Here is an 18844-nt window from a genome sequence, read left to right as displayed (position 1 = left end):
CCACATTTACTTTACAGCACCGTATCTCTAGGTTTTTAGCGCCCCACTGCCGCCTTGGCCACGTAATCTACTTCTACAGCAAACAAAGCTAATCTTGAGAAAACATTGCATTACATCATCGGCGAGGCTCTTTAACGTACTACAAGCGCAATGTATTATGGGCAATGCAGTTAAAAGACGCCAGTCCACTTTTTTTAGGCAACGAAGACAGTTTCCAACAGGACTACACATCCCACAACCCCGAGCAGCCTAACAAACTGTTCATCTCTCGCGGTTATTGTATTGTGTTTGATGGCGGTAGATTTAGAAAGTGATTTGAGTTTCATTATTTTTTTTCGGTAAGTTTCTGAAGGATTGATTGTCGTCTGGTGTAATAAAGGTAGGTAATGTGGTTCAATTTATTACAAGTAATGAATTCGCAAAAATATTGTTTTCTAAATTAGAATGTAATCTAGACCTTAAAAACAACAAATACCGTACGTACAATATATGTTACTGTCAGGAAAACATATTTTGCAGAATGTTATGATATCGTTTCATAGCGTTGCCTTGGACTCGATATTAAGCAGTTACTGTAGCAAAGTTAGTGACAAACTATTTTGTACTTTATTTTTGACTGTAGTTGTCGTAAAGTGTACACCAGCCAGTGGAAAATTAAGTCACTGACTGCTGTCCAGTGTTCAGCAGAAAAAGCGGTTTGGGTGAATTGCATGAGCTGAAAGTATACAAGCTGGCGATGGTCCTGCTGGTTATATTACGGAGGATACTCGGGTAATACTGATAGTCTGCAACGAATCGAGCGATGAGATAGATTGCAGATGTTCTCAATTGCAACGAACGCAATGTACCGGTGAAGTATTTTGCCCCTAGAGCAGTGGTTTTCAACTGTTTTTTTTTCTGTTTTTTTTTTTTTTTATAACTGTAGCTCTTATCTCTGAAGGTTTCAGGTCAAATACCTATTTACAATTTACGCTCAAATGGGAATGGTACCACAGTTGCAATAACAGGCAGAATAATCTGATTAACAAATTCCATCCCCATGTTTATTTAATATTTACATTATAGAAAACCAAACCGTAGTTGGTAATTTTTAATTACAAGTCCTTGTATGCACAAAATCAAAAGACAGTACAGTAGGCCTATTGGAAATGTCTTCGGAAGCACACGTATTCGCTTTCAATTCGGCAACCAGTAAAACGGCTGTTGTAAAACAGAGACCTAAATGTGACGGCATCATCTAATTATTTGACAAGAGGAGTTCACCACAATCAACAACAGAGAGTGGCTGCTTTGGTTCAGTGTCAGTAACTTTGAAAGTTCACAAAAAATACCTCTCATCACAGGGCTACAGACAAAAAATTGGTCGCCAAATCGAATTGCTGGGTCCCACTTCAGGAGCAAATTGATTGCTATCATATTCAACTTCTTAAAATACAACAACTTGCTAAGACACTAGAACACCCTTTAAGCAGCTTATCTGGAGAGCTGACTATTATAATTATACACAAAAATAGAAGGAAGAAAAATGTAAGAAAGCCTGAAACAGAGCTTTACAATTATAGTTGAAATATGCAGTACAAGAATGCAGCACTCTCCTTTTACTGTCCCAGCCCCACTCACTGCTATTTCCCATCCACGAAGTAGAAGTTATCAGTTTAACCCTGAGGTCTGTACCAAAGGTTTGGAATCAGCTCATCCCCAACTTTGTCCCCTGTGTTTTCTGTGCATTTGGTATTGAGAGAGTATGGAGCTGGGGACGATTCACAGGTTGTACTGTACTAGCTAGTACTCGCCTTAATACAGAAGTAAGGACTGAATTCTCAAGTTCGTTGCAATTGACCAAATATGTTGCATTAGTTTAAAAATATTAAGTTGTTATTATTATTATTATTATTATTATTATTATTATTATTATTATTATTATTATTTATTTCTTAGCAGACGCCCTTATCCAGGGCGACTTACAATCGCAAGCAAATACAAATACATTCAAGTGTTACAATACAAGTCATACAATAAGAGCAAGAAATACAATAATTTTTTTTCAAGTGTGACAAAAAACAATTCAATAATACAGCAGATAATAGTGAAAGTTACATCAGGATATGATTAAATAGTGATAGTTACATCAGGATATGATTAAGTACAAAATACTACAGGTTAAACACTTGGCAGATTACAATATTCTGAAGTACAGGATTAAATGTAGTAAAATAGGGGGCAGATAAGAGCAAAATTATTATTATTATTTATTTCTTAGCAGACGCCCTTATCCAGGGCGACTTACAATCGTAAGCAAAAACATTTCAAGCGTTACAATACAAGTAATACAATAAGAGCAAGAAATACAATAACTTTTGTTCAAGTAATAAAACATATTTAAATGAAGGGTGATAGTGTCCCAGGATACAACAGAGGAGTTCTACAGGTGCTGTTTGAAGAGGTGAGTCTTAAGGAGGCGCCGGAATGTGGTCAGGGACTGGGCAGTCCTGACATCTGTAGGAAGGTCGTTCCACCACTGCGGAGCAGTTCTTGTTATTTGAAAATAATCATACTCGTACTGTATTTCCCCCATGTTGTCTATGAAATGTAACTTGTGAAACACCTTTTCCTTGCACATCTTTTCAGTTGTTGATGTCCCACTTCTGAAGCAACTTTAACTACAGTATGCCGTTGATGCCTGCATAGAAAATATACCTTGAAGGAAAATTCTAAAATGTCTGCGTCTGCTGGATTTCAAAATGAACAGAACTTTATGGCACAGTGGATGTCAAATACGTCCCGTGCTGGAGTAATACTAAATCCTCCAGTTGACTTTGGCAACCCAATTAAATCTACATGGGCAGAACAGGATGGAAATGACTCCTTTTCTACACAGTTTGCCCCCCTCTCATCCTCTAACAGCAGCTGCATTAGTGTGGACTCCCTCCATGGTGAGGTTGTGTCTCTTGCAAAAACAAATGCAGAATTGGATCCATCTAGTTTTGACATAAGCAGTGCAATTACAGCCTTCCAGTCCACTGCACTGCATCATGTACAAGAAACTGAGGAAGATGGCATTCATGAGGAGGATAGCATGGAGCATCATTTTCAAGACGGAGGCAGGCCTAATCAACAGTGCACAGGTCCCCTAATGCAAAAGTTAGAACAGGTAACCATTTCTGAAGTTCATAGGAGATTTAAATGCAACTTTAGTTATTTCAGCAGTAATGGGTTATTCACAAGGTTCAGTTCAATTCAGGTTTCACTGCATATACTGGTATTAGTTTATTTAAATTTGAGCAACCATAAGTGATAACAGATAAATAGCATATGTGCATATTCCCATAGCCACATCTGAGTCTCTCTGGATTTTTTCTGTATATTTTTTTAATTCAGATGAATGTTAGTTGTAAAGTTGATAGTAAAATAAATAAAAAACCCTATGTACTTCACTAAATAACTTTGAAAAGCAAAGACGCTTCTTACCAGAGATTATATTTATATATACAGTATATCTATATATTAATGTATTTGGTAATACTTAATACATGACATTATGAAATGTGGTAGCTGGAAGGCTTACTGCACAGGGTTGACAGTACATTTTGTTTGCATCCCAATGCATACTTGTCCTTACATGTGTGGTTTTTACAGCTGAAGGAATGGCAACACCAAAAGCAGGAACAGTTAAAGCTACAGCAAATGTATCAGCTTCATAAATTGCTGGAGGAACAACAGAAACTTTTACAGATGGTCAATGCAGAGCAGACACTCCCAGCCCCTGGTAAGAGAATTATAAAAAAAAAAATATAGCACATAAATACTATTGTATTGTAAATTAAGATATTCAAATCAATTTTCATTGTCCCTTATGTTCAACCTTACATAAAAAATGACAGCAGCGATTGTGTGGAATGTTAGGGAATTGTTTTTATTGTTTGGCAGGTTTTATAATATTTGTTTGAATATGAACTGCAAAAGCTTGTACTAATAAAACCCCTTTTAAATGTAAACAAACTTTCGAGCACACATCATTAATATTAAAATAACTTTGTAACCAGTTAAGATTTATTTATTTATTGATTGATTTGTATATTGTTTTAAGTTCATAGAGGCAGTCCAGAAGTATCCCAGCTTGCCGAAGGTCGACAGCTTTTGGCTCTTGTAGGTGCCCATGGACTTGTACCACACCCAGAACTGCAAAATCCTACCAGTATCTGTGAATCCTATAACTCTGTGGCACAAGGTGTTGTGTCAAATGACCCTTTACAGAAAACAGGCAGAGAGAATGCCCTTCAGTCAGTAAGAAGCAATCTGTGGGGGGGTCCTAACGTACAATATCCAGCTGAAGTTGAGCATGAAATGGAGGAAGAGGAGGATTCTGACAAAACATTAGGTGAGAGTTGCTAACAACCTATTCTTACTGGGCTCTATGACTCGTAGATAGTTTATCTGTCGCCTTACAGCATCCTCCCAGTTCACACTAATGAGGACTGCACCTTGCACTCAAACCACATACACTGTTCAGCTGCTAGACACTTGTATAAAGATCTATGGAATATTTTATTACTGTCCTTAACCAAACCTTTTAGTCGTATACATAAATAAAAGTGATGGGTACATACATTGGGTTTGGTGCTGGCCTTTTAAAATGTGGAAGTCCTCTGGTCTTTTGGATAGAACTGTAGATGTATTTCCTAGGATATGTACATATGAAGCTTTTTTTTTTTTATTAACTAAACAGAACAAAGCAATTTGTATGACGAGCAAAATCAGGATTATCTGCATCGAGGCAAAGATCATGATGTAGCACAAACTGACAAAGATGTTAATGAATATTCACATTCGAGCCCTGAAAGAACAGACATTTCACACAAGGACGATTTAGAGGAGAGGTATGTGAATTTCTTTTTTTACAGTACAGCTTTGCTGAGGAATAACGTGAGATTCCGCCAGTTAAACGGGATCTTGACTGCTGAAATCTCGTGACACACGAGCATGTTTCCTGCTCCGGTTTACATGGGTTTTTACAGCTATTTTTATCGTGAGAAAACGATTGACCCTGCCCTGCGCTGACCAAAGGACGTTCTTTTGCTGTTTCATAATGTCACATGACTGTAGAGTCGATTTTCACATGCATGTAAACCCAGCCATTGTTAACATCCTGGTAGACTTGGAAGTTACAAGTGTAAAGTTGTTTAAAGTTCTTTTCAAAATGGCCGCTCTAGTGCAGAAAACTTCTCCCTTATTAATGACGTTTTTAATGAGTTTTGAAATAATTATTCTTGCTCAATCAGTACAAATGTTGTTATTGAGTTCAAGGTTATCAACTGGTTGTGTTTTTGACAGTGACCTTTTTCTCTGAAAGTATTAGTCATAGAAACGTGCAATATGTTGTGATTTATTTTCTCTATATACTGCCTCAGCTCCAAATTCTAAATAGTTACTTCAAAATTATAACCATTTCCAACTGTAGTCTGGTTTATTAAACAAACATTAATTAAATACATTTAGAAAGGTGAGATTTTTAATGTCTTGTAGGAAGTAATTACTAAAATATTCTGTCAGCAATAGGGACAGTATACATGTACAATTAATTTGTAACTTAAATAACAACACATTGCTGGATCTGGTGATACTATCTTGCCCAATTTACAGTAATTTGTTTGTATGTAGAAATTGTTTCTAATACATTTTGTTGGTTTTATTAACCTAGACCTATCAAACCTGGAATTGGTAATAGGAAACAGACTTTTGAGGAACTCCTGGAGGAGCAGCTGAGGCTGGAAGAACAAAGACTGAAAGAGCAACAAGTTAGTATCACGCAACGTGCAGCTATTGCAATTACAATCTTTGTACTTGCAGTACTGTTTTTTTTTTGTGACACTGAATTTTTTTTTTTAGAATGACAGGTGAAAGATTTGATGATCTGTTAAACAGATTGGGGGACCGTTGCTTCAGTGCAAAAATGCACAGCGATGCAGTGACACCTTTAGAAAGACTTGCAGTCACTCTACACATAGCAACTGGCAATTCCCAGCAAAGTGTGTCCACAGGCTTCTGACTCCTCTCTTTACTTGAGTTTTCTTGCTCTTTACAAATCTATCACAGTTTTCTCCATCAATCTTCACATTCTCTCCAGTCCTTTTCTATTTTTTTCTGAATAATACACACCAATGCTGTTTCGAGTATTTGGGGATCTCTACATTCTTTGTGAGGGGTTATATAATTGTGAATGTTTAAGATCTTCTATTAAAAGTTCCTTAAAGTCTTGCTCCATGATGGTTACCAGCGTACGACCACGCAGCAAATGTTGACATTTTTCAGCATCATCCGACCCCATGAGAAAAAGCTGTACGACTTTCTAAAAAAGACGCACGTCGCAGTGTGGATGACGTAATTCCAACCTGTTGCTCAGTATGAACCAGCCTTAAATGTTTGTTTTATCTTTTCTGTTTTTTAACAAACTGTGATGATCCTAATACAATACTTACATTGGGAGACAATTAGCTAAACAAAAAATGTAAATGTCTTTTAAAGAACACTTGCAGATTGTGTAATTGAAATATTTCCATTGCAGACTGGAACAGGAGTGAAAGCCAATCCTAAAAGAACATTTCTTAAACGTGGAGAAGGTCTGGCTAGATATTCTAAAGCAAGACCTATTGTGCCATCCACACAAACCATTAAATCTGACATTAAGACACAACCTACACGCTTCCAAAGCATGACAGAGCGTAAGAATGCACCAAAGACAAGCAAGCACCAAGTACAACGCAAAACTGCCATGCTAAACAAAGAGAACTGTATTGAAAGATTACCAGCACCACGAACCAAACCAGATTCTGTCTCAAAAATCAAAGTGAGTCATGTGCAGAAGACTATGGTTCTTGGCAACCATCACGGACAGAACATTTCCAAAGCCTCCGGGACGAAACCACCAGGGTCTGTAGGAAAATCTCAAGAAGGCACCAATGAACCAGCATTCGGTATGAAAATTCAAGGGAACAAGATGGAGACTGCCAAAACAGTTGATGCTGCAAAGCAGACATGCTTTGATGAGAATGGTCAACGAATACTTTCAGAACTGTCAACCAATATCCCTACTAAAGGAACAGAGTACTCTTTTGATATCTCATTTCAGAGAAAGCTGGAAACCTGGGATAAAGAAAAAGAGGAAGAGAACATTGAGCTGGATGAGTTTGAGCTCCTGGAACAGGCTGCTGATGAGATCTCCTTCTCCAGTAACTCCTCTTTTGTATTAAAAGTCCTACATTTGGATCAGCAGGGTCTCAAAGGACACAGGTTATCCTCTACCCCTATCAAATCAGCAGCACAGACACAGCAGCCGACTGCCCAAAGTGATTCCCATACCAGAGATGGCAAAAGCCCAACAGTCTCCCACACAATACAGGATACTTTGGAGTCCGCTAGACAAGGAGTAAAGGAGATGGGTAAACAATCAATGAACTTGGAAATAAAGGGATTGAAGGATATTATGTCTACTAAAGATCAAGCCATTAGAAATAATAAATGTGACCAAAATTATAAGAAGAGTAGTGATTCAGATTCCAAGGAACTGTATGCAACCTTGCAAGATGAGAAGAAACAAGATCAACAGACAGCTGGGCCCAGTGCCTGTCAGTATGGCTCCAATTGCCAATATGACAAAACACCTTATCAAGATGGTGCTAAAGAGAGCACTGATGTAGAGGTCGGGTACATGAGTGATGAATTGACTGTTATTGAACAGAAGGGCTATAATAAACGGCAAATCAATCAGGATCACTTTGCATTTGACGATGATGATACCTGGCATGATTTTGAGGAGGCTGGAAGTGTGGATAGTGACGGTGTTCCAGAAAGGACTGGTTATTGTAATGAGGAAACCGATAGCTCGTTGTTAAAAGGTGGGTCGCTGCCAGACCAAGCAATCAAAAGGAAGGTGGCCTTTGCAAAGACGGAGGAGACCAAATCTGGGTGTAGTGTAAATGACAGCAGAGCAGGTCTTCCACCGACATCGGATCTAATGGCCAAACTGTTTCCATCACTGAAGCCCAAACAGAAACCTGTCTCTGCCCAAGGGACTGAAAAGATCAATGGGGCACCGGAACAAACTTCAGGTTAGCCAAGACATGTGCTATTTAATTTGCAGATTATGCTGGCAGGTTAGTAAAGGGAACTACTGTATATCCCTACCTTACAGCTGAAGTTGGTTTCGTGTGTTTTGTAGAATTCGTTGTATCACAGATAATTGTATCGTTGTATCACAGTCTAATTTTCTGCTTCATTCATCATATCCTGATGACTTTTTTAAAACTCAGAAGTTAAATACACCCCTGTGGCTAGATCTCAAACATATCTTCTCTCTAAATTCAGCTGGTGCACCAGAGTGTAACCATTAACCTGTCCCCAGTGGATGAAAGAAATACCACATGGATTCTGTGTGATATTTCTTACTAATGTATCTTTTTATGCATTTGCTGAAGTTAGAGAAAAAACATGTTTGAGTGTTATATTGAGGCTATAGAATGTGATGACTGAAACGTAAAATGATGTACAAAGTGAAAGAGTAGGTCATTCATTGTTCTTTGAGTGTCAGACTGATGACTAATATGCTTAATGGCAGTACCAGTTAGGTTTGTGGCATTGCAATGCAAGTTTGTTTCGATAAAACTTGAAACGAAGTCAAGCAGAAAAAAAATGGTCTAGTGCCTAGGTTTGAAGAAATTATTTCTAATCATTGCTTCAGAAGACAGACAAGTAACTTTCAACAATGTAGGGCTGTCATGAAGCATAGGTTTTCTGGTGAAACTCTCCTTATCAGAATGTGTTTCAGAGGGTTAGCCACTAGCTTGAACAAATCAATTCAGTTTTGAAAGTAATGTACTGATATTTTAATCCATATATTTACCTTTTCCAGGACCAGGCTGCAATCCACAGTCCACACAGCTGAGGGAAAGGTTGGTGGAGATGGAAACGGAAATCGAGAGATTTAGAATGCAGAATGCAGCTCTAGCAAATCTACGCCAGGAGAGGGAGAAAGACTTGGAAAGCCTGAGGTACGCAACATGGGGGCCCAATTCACAAAGCTTGTACCCCATTGTTTGAATATTTAGGTTTGTTTAATGGATTACATGTTTTATATAAACAAAACATTTCTGGACTATCAAATTTTAGTTGTTCCTTTAAAATAGTTAAAGCTTTGTGATTAGGGTCCTTCATCTCTACAATAATAGATGATTAGACATGACTGAAGGAAGTAATATGCCATTAGATTTTTTTAAATTCTAAAGTTGTTTTTACATCAGTACGCTTTGGTGTTAAAATAAAGTTTTATATGTCTAAAAGTATATGACGATTGTTTTGGAGATTTTATTTTTTGCATGCATTTGTCATTACAGGAAGGAGATGGCTGACTTTGAAAAGAAAAAGGCAGAAGAGTTGGCACGACTGGAGGAATACAAAAAAGAGGAAATGAGAAAACTGCAAAAGGAACGCAAAATTTTTGAGAAGCATGCTGCTGCAGCTCGAGCAATCCCTGACAAAAAGGAACGAGAGGAAATGCAGGTGAGGTTCCCTATTTATTTTTTAAGCCCTTTGCCGTGTAAAGGTGCTACAGCAAAGATTTTATTCTTAGAAATGCTAACTTGCAGTGGCAATAGTTGCTAGACGGGTTGCTTTGTAGATACTATTAAACCGGTAAAAATTATTTCTGGGTCAGACTATTATTCACACCATAAAGAGTTCCTTGAAATTTACTTCCCATGTGTAAGTGTACATGATACCTATTTAGCTTTAACTTGATAACCTCTCCAATTGTGCTGAAACTTGGTACTTACTTTGAAGGTGAATATATCTATATGATTGTTTGGTTAACATTTTATGAACTTTCGTTGATGGCTGTGGAGGAACCTACCTCTGGAACGCTAAAGAGAGCACAATCCTAACCTACCCCCTTTATCCTTCTTTTGTAGGTTTTGACACAGAAAGTAGCAGAGCTGCAAGAGGAGCTTAAGCGGAAGGAAACCAGGTGGTCGAATACACATAACCGTCTCAAAAAGCAGGTGGAATCTCTGACCAAGGAGAACACTGAGCTGCGCGAGGAAATCACGGTGATGGAACGACTGCGGGTAGAGGCATGGAAAAAAATTGAAACAGGATCTGAAAACACGAAGCAAGCAGAAAACACAGCAGTCAATGCCAGGAGACTGAAGCCCATTGTAAGTTTCCCTGTAACAAACAAACGTAGTTATAGGGCACAGTACAAATGAGATACATGATTGAATTGCAGCTGCAGTTAATCTAACTTGAAATGCTGTTCTTTCAGAGTCCTCCCGACTTAGTAAAAAGCAGCAATAGCCTGTCGGTTTCCTCGATGACAACAGAAAGCCAAAAAGAAAACAGCTCTCCAGTAAAAGGTAATGCAGTCCCAAAATGACTGTACTCTAATCCTGTTTATATGAGGTAGAAAGCAATATTTAACTGCACAAATATCCACTATTATCGTGAATACTTTCACCCCTGTGTGTGCCATTCATTTTTACTTACATTTGTAATTGCTATTTAAACTTAGTATTTGCTCCGAATTGTATAGCTTACTGTGTAATATTCAGAGTTAGGCACGTTACTTATTACTCCGTATTAGTTTCTTCAGAAAGGCAACATAATGTCCTTACTTATTACTCAATTAAAAAAAAGTACAGCGTTCTATTACTCGTTTATATTACGGTAATCCGTCACATAGTAACAGTAACTGTTATGTTATTACTATCCTTAAAAACCTAACTCGTTCTATTACCTTGTCATTGACAAAAGTAATATTATTACAATAACGCATTACTTATGTAGCGAGTTACCCCAACTCTGGTAATGTTGTTGGTCCAATTCTAATATGCAGAATAAGTCACTACCTGTGTAAAACTTCTACTCTGTTTTTATCAACTATAAAACCAGAGTTTATTGCAGTTACCGTATTTCTTTGACTCTAAGATGCCCTCAAATTTAAAATGCAGCACAAATTTCTAACCCTCAGTTTGAGGAAAAAATAAAACATCAAATGAAGATGCATTTACAAAGATACAACCTCACTTATGCATATAAGAAAACAAGGTATGGAAACAGTTTGCAGCCGTCTGCTATCACACAGATCATTATAGTTACGTGCTACATCTCATTTCCAGTTCTCGCACGTTTGTCTCCCTTTTTGTGAACTGTGGTATTGCTTGGCAAGTAGAAAAATTCGGGGTTCTGATCAGCATTTCCGATCTGTCCAAGCTGGTACTGTTTGCTAGAACCAAGCCTAATAGTAAAACACTGAAATTGTAAAAGCTTCTCTTCGAATTCCTCAGGAAGCTAATGACTCTTCTTTGAAAATGGCATGGAGGATTTGGGATCGGGCAGTAACATACACGCATTACTATACCAAATTTAAGATGCAAGCCATTTTTGAGAATTGGTTTAAAAAGTGCGTCTTAAATTTGAAGAAATACGGTACATTCTGTAACTACTTTTGTTATGTCTAACTAAATTACAGCAATTGTTTGCCTTTTTAAGTTAAAAATACAAGATCTACTCCAACACCCGCGAAAATGTGGAATGCAGAAGATGCAGCAACAGCAGAACCCAGGAACAGTGCTTTATATCGGGAAGCTGTAGCTAAAGTGAGTGAGTTCTCAGATTCAAATCAATTCAAGTGGCTTTACTGTACATTTGATGTGTAAAGTGATTTACCAGGGGTTGTCATATTATAAATAGTTTTCTTTATCATTTAAAATGTGATATTTATATTTTGTATAGATAAGACAGTTTACACAACTTTAAAAATAAAAAAGGTTGTGTCTTTGCCCTTTTTCAACAGAGCTCTGTACTGGCGGGCAAACAACAAAAAGTGAAGGAAGATGAAGATTTTCTAGAGGAAATAAATCACTTGGATGGAAAGGTTAGAATACTCTAATCTTTTTATTAAAAAATATGTTGGTTCTGCATCAGCCCAGTTTTTCATCTTGGATGGGAGTGAGGCACAAACCTGGTAATGTGATTTGTTCTGCATAACTGGGCTGATCTCCTGCATTTTATCCACTGACTCCCCAATTTTTTATATTGATATGTAATTTGGTCAACATTCTTGTGCAAATGAAGGGAATCAGAATTGAAGCTGAAAATAATTTGTAGCTAGATTGGATTTATCTAATGATGGTGAGTATAGAACCTAAGTATTTAATCGGGGTTAGAAATGTTTTACATTCTGTAACTTGAGCTGACAAGAATGGAACCATCATGGCTTTTAAAACTCCACTGGCTGGGTTTCCGTGCATGTTAGAAAGTCGTCGCTCTCTCTACAGTCATTGTTTATGTGACGTAGCAGCACATACCACGCACATTCCACACGCTAGGAAGTGAGCGTCTAAAACATTGCACGACTCATTTCACGCTAAAAAGCGGTACAGTTTTTTTGCACGTTAGTCGTACATTATGCTTACAAGACTTCAGCAGTGAAAATCCAGTTTGTGATGTAACCTCACGCAACATTCACGCAATAACCGGAAGGCCGTGGCAAGCAATCCTTTACTGGCAAGCTTCTTTGACCAAATAGGAAAAAATAAGCATACAGTACGAGAGGTTTAGAGACACCTTCATTCAGTGTTTTTTTTTTTTTTGTTGTTTACGTGACACAATTTTTCAACGTTTCAGATTATTGCCATTTGATTCATAAAAAGTACTTTTATTGTTCAGTTGTTTTAAAACAAGTTTATAAAAAATACTGAAGCTACTACAAATAAAGAAAATACACTTTGCAATAAATACATAAATAAATAACAAAGCCCTTTCACATTTGTTCTGAAGTACGTATTAAATTAGCATAGATATATTATTGCTGCCGTCTACCGACAACACCAGGCTTGAACAAATTCATTAAGCAAGATTTGTTTTAAAAGTACAAAAACACATACAGGTCTTAACGTCAGCTTACTGCATGACTTACTACATAACAAAGTTCCAGAAAGTCCCGATGGATCACAATAGTATATTCTCAGAAATGTGTTGAACTTGTATGGACTAATATACTGGATCCTAACAACAAGAACAAAAAATATATGTAACCACATTCTACTGGTGAGAGCCTGCACTGTCACTGCGGAATTCACATTTTTATTATTACTATTACAAGAAAAATATGTAGTGGGTAAATAAGGTCGAGTATGGTATAATATTGCAGATTTACTACCAATATTAAAAAAAAAAAAAAAAAAATACAGTACTAAACATACAGTGCTTGCCCTTCATACTGCAGAACAGGTTATAAGGCGGTATGGTCACGGCTCCCATTTGCCCCATAATGCCATTAAACTAACACTAGCATTCTCGTTTTATAAGGCAGAACACAAACAGCACGGTCTCTTAACTGTGGTTCCCGACTAGTGTCATAAAGGGAGAGCACTGTATTGACTGGATCATTTTTATATCATTAACCTAGTGCTAGTATTTTAGCTCCATTCATAGACTATGAGAATCAGATTTGCAGAAGCTACACTTCTGTAGGAAAACGTGTATATATTATATATCCACGTGTGTATATGTACTTCAGATGAGATGGTAAAAAACCCAGGTCCTATTTCGGGTGAGTCTTCAGCAGCAGTGTGATGCATAGCTCACCCCCTAGTCTCTGGGTAAGTCGCTTTGGATAAAAGCATTGGCTAAATGACTAATTAATAATAACAGGTATAATAGGTTTATAATAAATATATATGCAGTCAAAAATGTTTAGCAAATAATACAAGGATAGTACACAGCTCTTTCTTATGGAATATATATTTTTCTATTTCGATTTGTGTAACACTATGCCCCCCCCCCCCCCAATGCGTTTTTTATTAATTTTTTGGTGTCCAAATGGGGCAGGCTGCACTTTCAGTGTTTTTACACAATCTAAAAACTTTGTGGAAACCCTTAACCCTTTAAGGACCAGTTGACTCTCTTCCTATACAAATTCACTAAAAATCTCTTTTCCCATTTTTAATTTTAGCTGTAAAAAAAGCTATTGTCTTATGTTTTGTTTCTGGGTGCTTGCTGAAAATGTCTCCGCCCTTTTAAAAATTAAATGTCCGTCTCGGTGAAAAAAAACAAGCAGGCAGTGAACGTGAATGATATGCGTTAACAAGCTGTACTGCAAAGTATGGTGGCCCAGTAAGTCAAAGAAATGAAGTGCATTTATCGTGTTTACCCGATCACGGGCCCAGAATGACACTCGGGTTTGATCACGGTCCTTAAGGAGTTAAAGGGCATAGTCTAGAGGCGCACTCATTCACACTTGTTAGTGACAGTCAGTGTTTCTAGCTGCCTGTCGCAGACCTTTTGCTGTCGGTCAAACTGACAGGCGGCTTCAGTCTCTGCCCGTCAACAAGCTTTTGCAAGCATCTCTGACGAGTATTTACAAGTTAACGGAAATGCTGCTAATGTGTGTTGCAGGTTGAACAAGTGTTAAGAAGTGGCAGCCGCATCATTATTTTCCCCAATGGAACCCGTAAAGAGGTGTGGGCTGATGGAAAGACTGTGAAAGTCACCTTCTTCAATGGCGATGTCAAACAAATGATGGCAGATCAGAGAGTGGTAAGAATTGAAGTTATAGCCTAATTTAAATATGTGGCAATATATCATTCTTTTGTTATAAATACTGTTTACTGAAGGTTCTGCCCTTTTTCAGATTTATTATTATGCTGATGCCCAGACAACCCACACTACTTATCCAGATGGTTTGGAGGTCTTGCAGTTCCCCAATAATCAAATCGGTAAGACAGTCTTGGTGCATAACATCCCAATATATTTGTTTTCCCACACATTTCGGTATGTATCGCACCATTCATTGTGCTGAGGCTGGGGTGATGTATCGACCCATCGATACATTGTATTATATGAGCACCATCGATGGTCAAGCCCTGTACATTTTTGACCCTCTTTCTTCTGTCTACTTGAGTTTTGACAGTGTGTATTCGCACCGAGTTCCAAATCCCTCTCTTAACAGTTGAGATTTAGCTGATTGATTCAGTCCTGCGTGGGAGTCTTCAGTTCAGTAAACCATGTGAAGTGATACGGATTTTACGTAATTTACTAAACGATTAAACAATGATACTATTATATGCACATATGCTTACATATTATAGATCAACGTGCCACTGGGAAAATTAATGCTTGTATAATACCAAAATTCAAGTAATACGTAACCAAGCAACAACAGCAGTACTATTTAACATTGCTTCAATAACATTGCTTCAACATGAATTAAAGTTTCTTGGTCAAAATTTACATCATTTTGACATGGTGTACTTCAATTAAATGAACAGGCTACTGTAGTCTTATAGTATAATAAACCGGTTCATATAGAGTTGAAATTGTTTGTACAGTAATGACTTGGATTTCTCCAGTGACTACAATTTATAGAAAGGATTAGTCAAGACACTAGTGACTACAAAAATATAAAACCCAGGGAAAACATGGTCAGAATGTCACTACAAACAGCAGCAACTGATGGGGATTTATACCAACGTTGTTTTTACTAGTAACCAATTAATAAATACATAGGCTTGGTAATTTTCAACATTTATGCCTAACTACTTGCCTAAATGTAAAAAAACATAACATTGATAACAGGAATATTGATCAATGAGCCACTGCTCTGTATCACTTGGTTTATGCCACACCTTTTTAATTCAGACATGGAATTACCCTTGAATCGTTTTTTTTCTTGAATTTTGATGTCCAGTAATTTAACTGGTTTAACAAATATGGCAGCTGGGGTCTTTCAACTAGGCGCTACACGTTTGCTTCTCATCGGGCAGTTTCCCTAGTTATGGAGTGTGCAGCTCCAGTATCAGATCAAGATTACAGGTCAGTGGAGCCCGATCTAGATCCGTGTAGTGAAACATCTTCTCTTGATCCCAGATCCGATCTCATTGTTTGATCTCTTAAGTACAACCAGCCCTAGAGGATCGGACGTCACTTGGGAGATAGCAATTTATTAATCTGAAATACCACTACACATAAACAAACTCCCTTTCCAAAAGTAGCCTGCTTCACCAAAAGCATCATCTCAGCAATGCCAGTCCCCAGTGGGTTTTCAGGAAGGCTGGGCCGAATGTAAGCAAGCCGTGTTCCTCTAGAGCAAAGAATGTGGATGCTGTCTTTCTTAACAAAAACAAAAGTATAAGAAAAGGACACTAAGATACTGGACTGTTTTTTGTAAATAAGTTTTTGAAAGTGACCATCTGTTACTTGAATTTACTGGTTTAATTATCCAATGGATTATTTGATGAAAATAAGTTAGGACATTTTATTACGGGAGTTATGTATATGTATAAGGTAGCTCTAAATGTAATACTTTTAAGGATATTGATGGTTAAAAAAAAAAAAAAGCATTGTCCCGACCTGTTTAACAATTTAAAGTACTTTTCTTAATCCCTCTTTTTATGTACACATTATATAATGCTGCTTAAGTTATTGTGTGCATCTGAGTTGCCAAACTCAAATCAACATTTTTTTTTTATTGCAGAAAAACATTTTCCAGATGGCAGGAAAGAAATCACTTTTCCTGATCAGACCATAAAGAATTTGTATCCTGATGGGCAGGAAGAAAGCATATTCCCAGATGGCACGATCATAAGAGTAAAGCTGTGAGTATTTCACAAAAAATGGATCTTTGGCACAATGCTATAGCTTAAACATGACACAGATCTTCAACAGAACAGAGAGGGGGCGGGGCAGTGATAATATTGCTAGTGCCTTTAACGGGTAAGAATTTATTTTGATACCTTTGATTTTAGGCCCAGCTAAAAATACAGTTTTAGTATATAAATTGTTCAGTCATAATTATATTTGTCTACAGTGAACTTGGTGTAATCTTGTGGTTGTAGAAGTTATGTATGAAAGTATATTTGTATTTAATGCAGAGATGGGAGCAAAATTATTGAATTCAACAATGGGCAAAGAGAACTGCATACCCCAGAGTACAAGAGAAGAGAGTACCCGGATGGAACTGTGAAGACTGTGTACTCCAATGGTCAACAAGAAACTAAATACCCTACTGGCAGAGTAAGGAGCAAAGACAAAGATGGAAATATCATAATGGACACTAAAACATAGCAACCTGGCCTTCTGAAGTTTGTTCAGAACTTAAATCTGAATTAAGGTGCTCGCCAGTTTCTATTAAATATTTAACAAAAGCAGTAGCTGATCGATGCCTGGCCTTAAGAATTATTTATTTTCTTTCTACGGTTTTATGTTTTTTGTGCAATAAATGCGAGTGGAAACATTGTATGTGTGTGAATTTTATATATATATATATATATATATATACACATATATATACATACACACACTCGTAAATTAATTATATATTAAAATGTACTAATTTGTATTAACTTGATTTTAGTGTACAGATGGTATTTCACATTTGTAGCACAATTTGTTCTATGAGCCAAGACTTGGGCTATATCCATACATGTTGCTTCTAGCTGATATAATCTATTCTTTTTGGAAAATGTACAGATAAATTAACGACAAGAAAAAAAATAAATAATTAAAAATGAGAGACCAATGCTTGTCCCATTCCTAACCATTAATTGTTCCTAGAATCGCATCGAGATGGCTCATCAAGGATCCCAATTTGTCTCCAAAGCTGCAATGTCCCTTTTGTAGTGTAGAGACCAAAACTGCAGTGAGCAGTGTGGTCTCACCAGGGCATTTTACAGCTCTGTCATACCCCCCTGATTTATACTGCACAATTCTCTATTATATAACCAAGCATTCTGTTAACCATTGCTACCCGGATGCTACATCCGTCTGGTGTAGTGGACCAGCTGTTTTACTACAACATATTGTATTTGTATCCTACATTTCTGTTGCTGGAATGGGAAAATGTATTGGACAGATCTGCCCAAATCTGTAGACCAAACATCTTGGAAAACACACAGCATGTTGTAATAAGCACGATTTCTCAGTTCAGATCATTTGTTTTATATCGTTACAGTACTTTGGTTAAAGGCAGTTATTTAAACAACCATCATAGCAGGGACTTGAGCTAACTTTCAGTCCTCCAAATACTGTACAGCAGACTCTCACAAATCCAACCCTATTCAGAGAGGTTATTTGCTTTAAGTACTGTTTGTATTCTGTACAGAACTAAGAATGCCTCGTTTAGTCATGTTTTATACATATTTATCACAAAGCAGTAATAACCCTGTAAATGCTTTGCAAACTTAAGAGATGTACACAATTGAAATTTGATTCAGGTAGTTTGGATGAGCAAGTCAACTGCATGTACAGTGTAAAACACAAACACCAAGCAAAGGAATTAACAGGCGACCTACCTCATTTCTGGCCAGAAGTAAATTGACTTCTAAGAGATTAAATAACAGATTCAAAGCGTAATGCAAAAAACTTTAATTTCACTCTGCAGAAAAATAAACATTGAAATGGTCACTGAACAGAAGATTTTCTTTCAAGCAGTGTTTCTAGATTAAACCTTTAAACAAGGCTTTCTTGCTCTATCTGCAACAAATGTATGTTTTGGTTACTAATTACCATTAACAGTAACAACAACAAAAAGTTAATTAACAATGATCATTTAACATTTCCTTCTGGTGCCTGTAAGAACTCTGCTTTTTTTTTTATAAACAATTTCCTGAATACAGGCTTATGCACATATTTTAGTTACCAAAAACTGTAATAAAACAAAAAACATTCACATTTGAATCTGAAGGCAAATATACTGGACAGCACAGCAACATCCTGCTTTTTCGCTCTGCTCATTTCTGAAAGATAAAAACATAATTTCGAAACATTAATGAATATGTGTGTTTCACCCGCATAA

At 37.1% G+C, this 18844-nt stretch overlaps 2 protein-coding genes across 3 annotated transcripts in view; one reads left to right on the top strand and one right to left on the bottom strand.

Moving 5' to 3' along the window:
* The first annotated feature begins 199 nt into the window (after nucleotides 1–199).
* On the top strand, nucleotides 200–17284 carry cenpj (centromere protein J). Its single transcript, XM_034008746.3, has 17 exons — nucleotides 200–379; nucleotides 2629–3151; nucleotides 3637–3766; nucleotides 4088–4378; nucleotides 4727–4877; nucleotides 5699–5795; nucleotides 6563–8105; nucleotides 8906–9044; nucleotides 9387–9552; nucleotides 9960–10205; nucleotides 10313–10403; nucleotides 11539–11645; nucleotides 11843–11923; nucleotides 14449–14589; nucleotides 14684–14768; nucleotides 16526–16646; nucleotides 16923–17284. The coding sequence occupies exons 2-17, from the start codon at nucleotides 2717–2719 to the stop codon at nucleotides 17113–17115; spliced, it is 4017 nt and encodes a 1338-aa protein (XP_033864637.3). The 5' UTR covers nucleotides 200–379; nucleotides 2629–2716; the 3' UTR covers nucleotides 17116–17284.
* Nucleotides 17285–18399: 1115 nt separating this feature from the next.
* The window catches only part of rnf17 (ring finger protein 17), a 59340-nt gene continuing 58895 nt past the window's right edge, over nucleotides 18400–18844 (bottom strand). For both annotated transcript variants that reach the window (XM_059030248.1, XM_059030249.1), the window contains exon 37: nucleotides 18400–18785. The gene's annotated coding sequence lies outside the window, so the exon portion shown is untranslated. The remainder of the gene's footprint in view (nucleotides 18786–18844) is intronic.

The sequence above is a fragment of the Acipenser ruthenus genome, chromosome 9 (assembly GCF_902713425.1).
Source record: "Acipenser ruthenus chromosome 9, fAciRut3.2 maternal haplotype, whole genome shotgun sequence".
Classification (NCBI taxonomy): domain Eukaryota; kingdom Metazoa; phylum Chordata; class Actinopteri; order Acipenseriformes; family Acipenseridae; genus Acipenser; species Acipenser ruthenus.
Note: the sequence above shows the minus strand (reverse complement) of the source record. Positions and strands in the feature narration are given on the sequence as shown.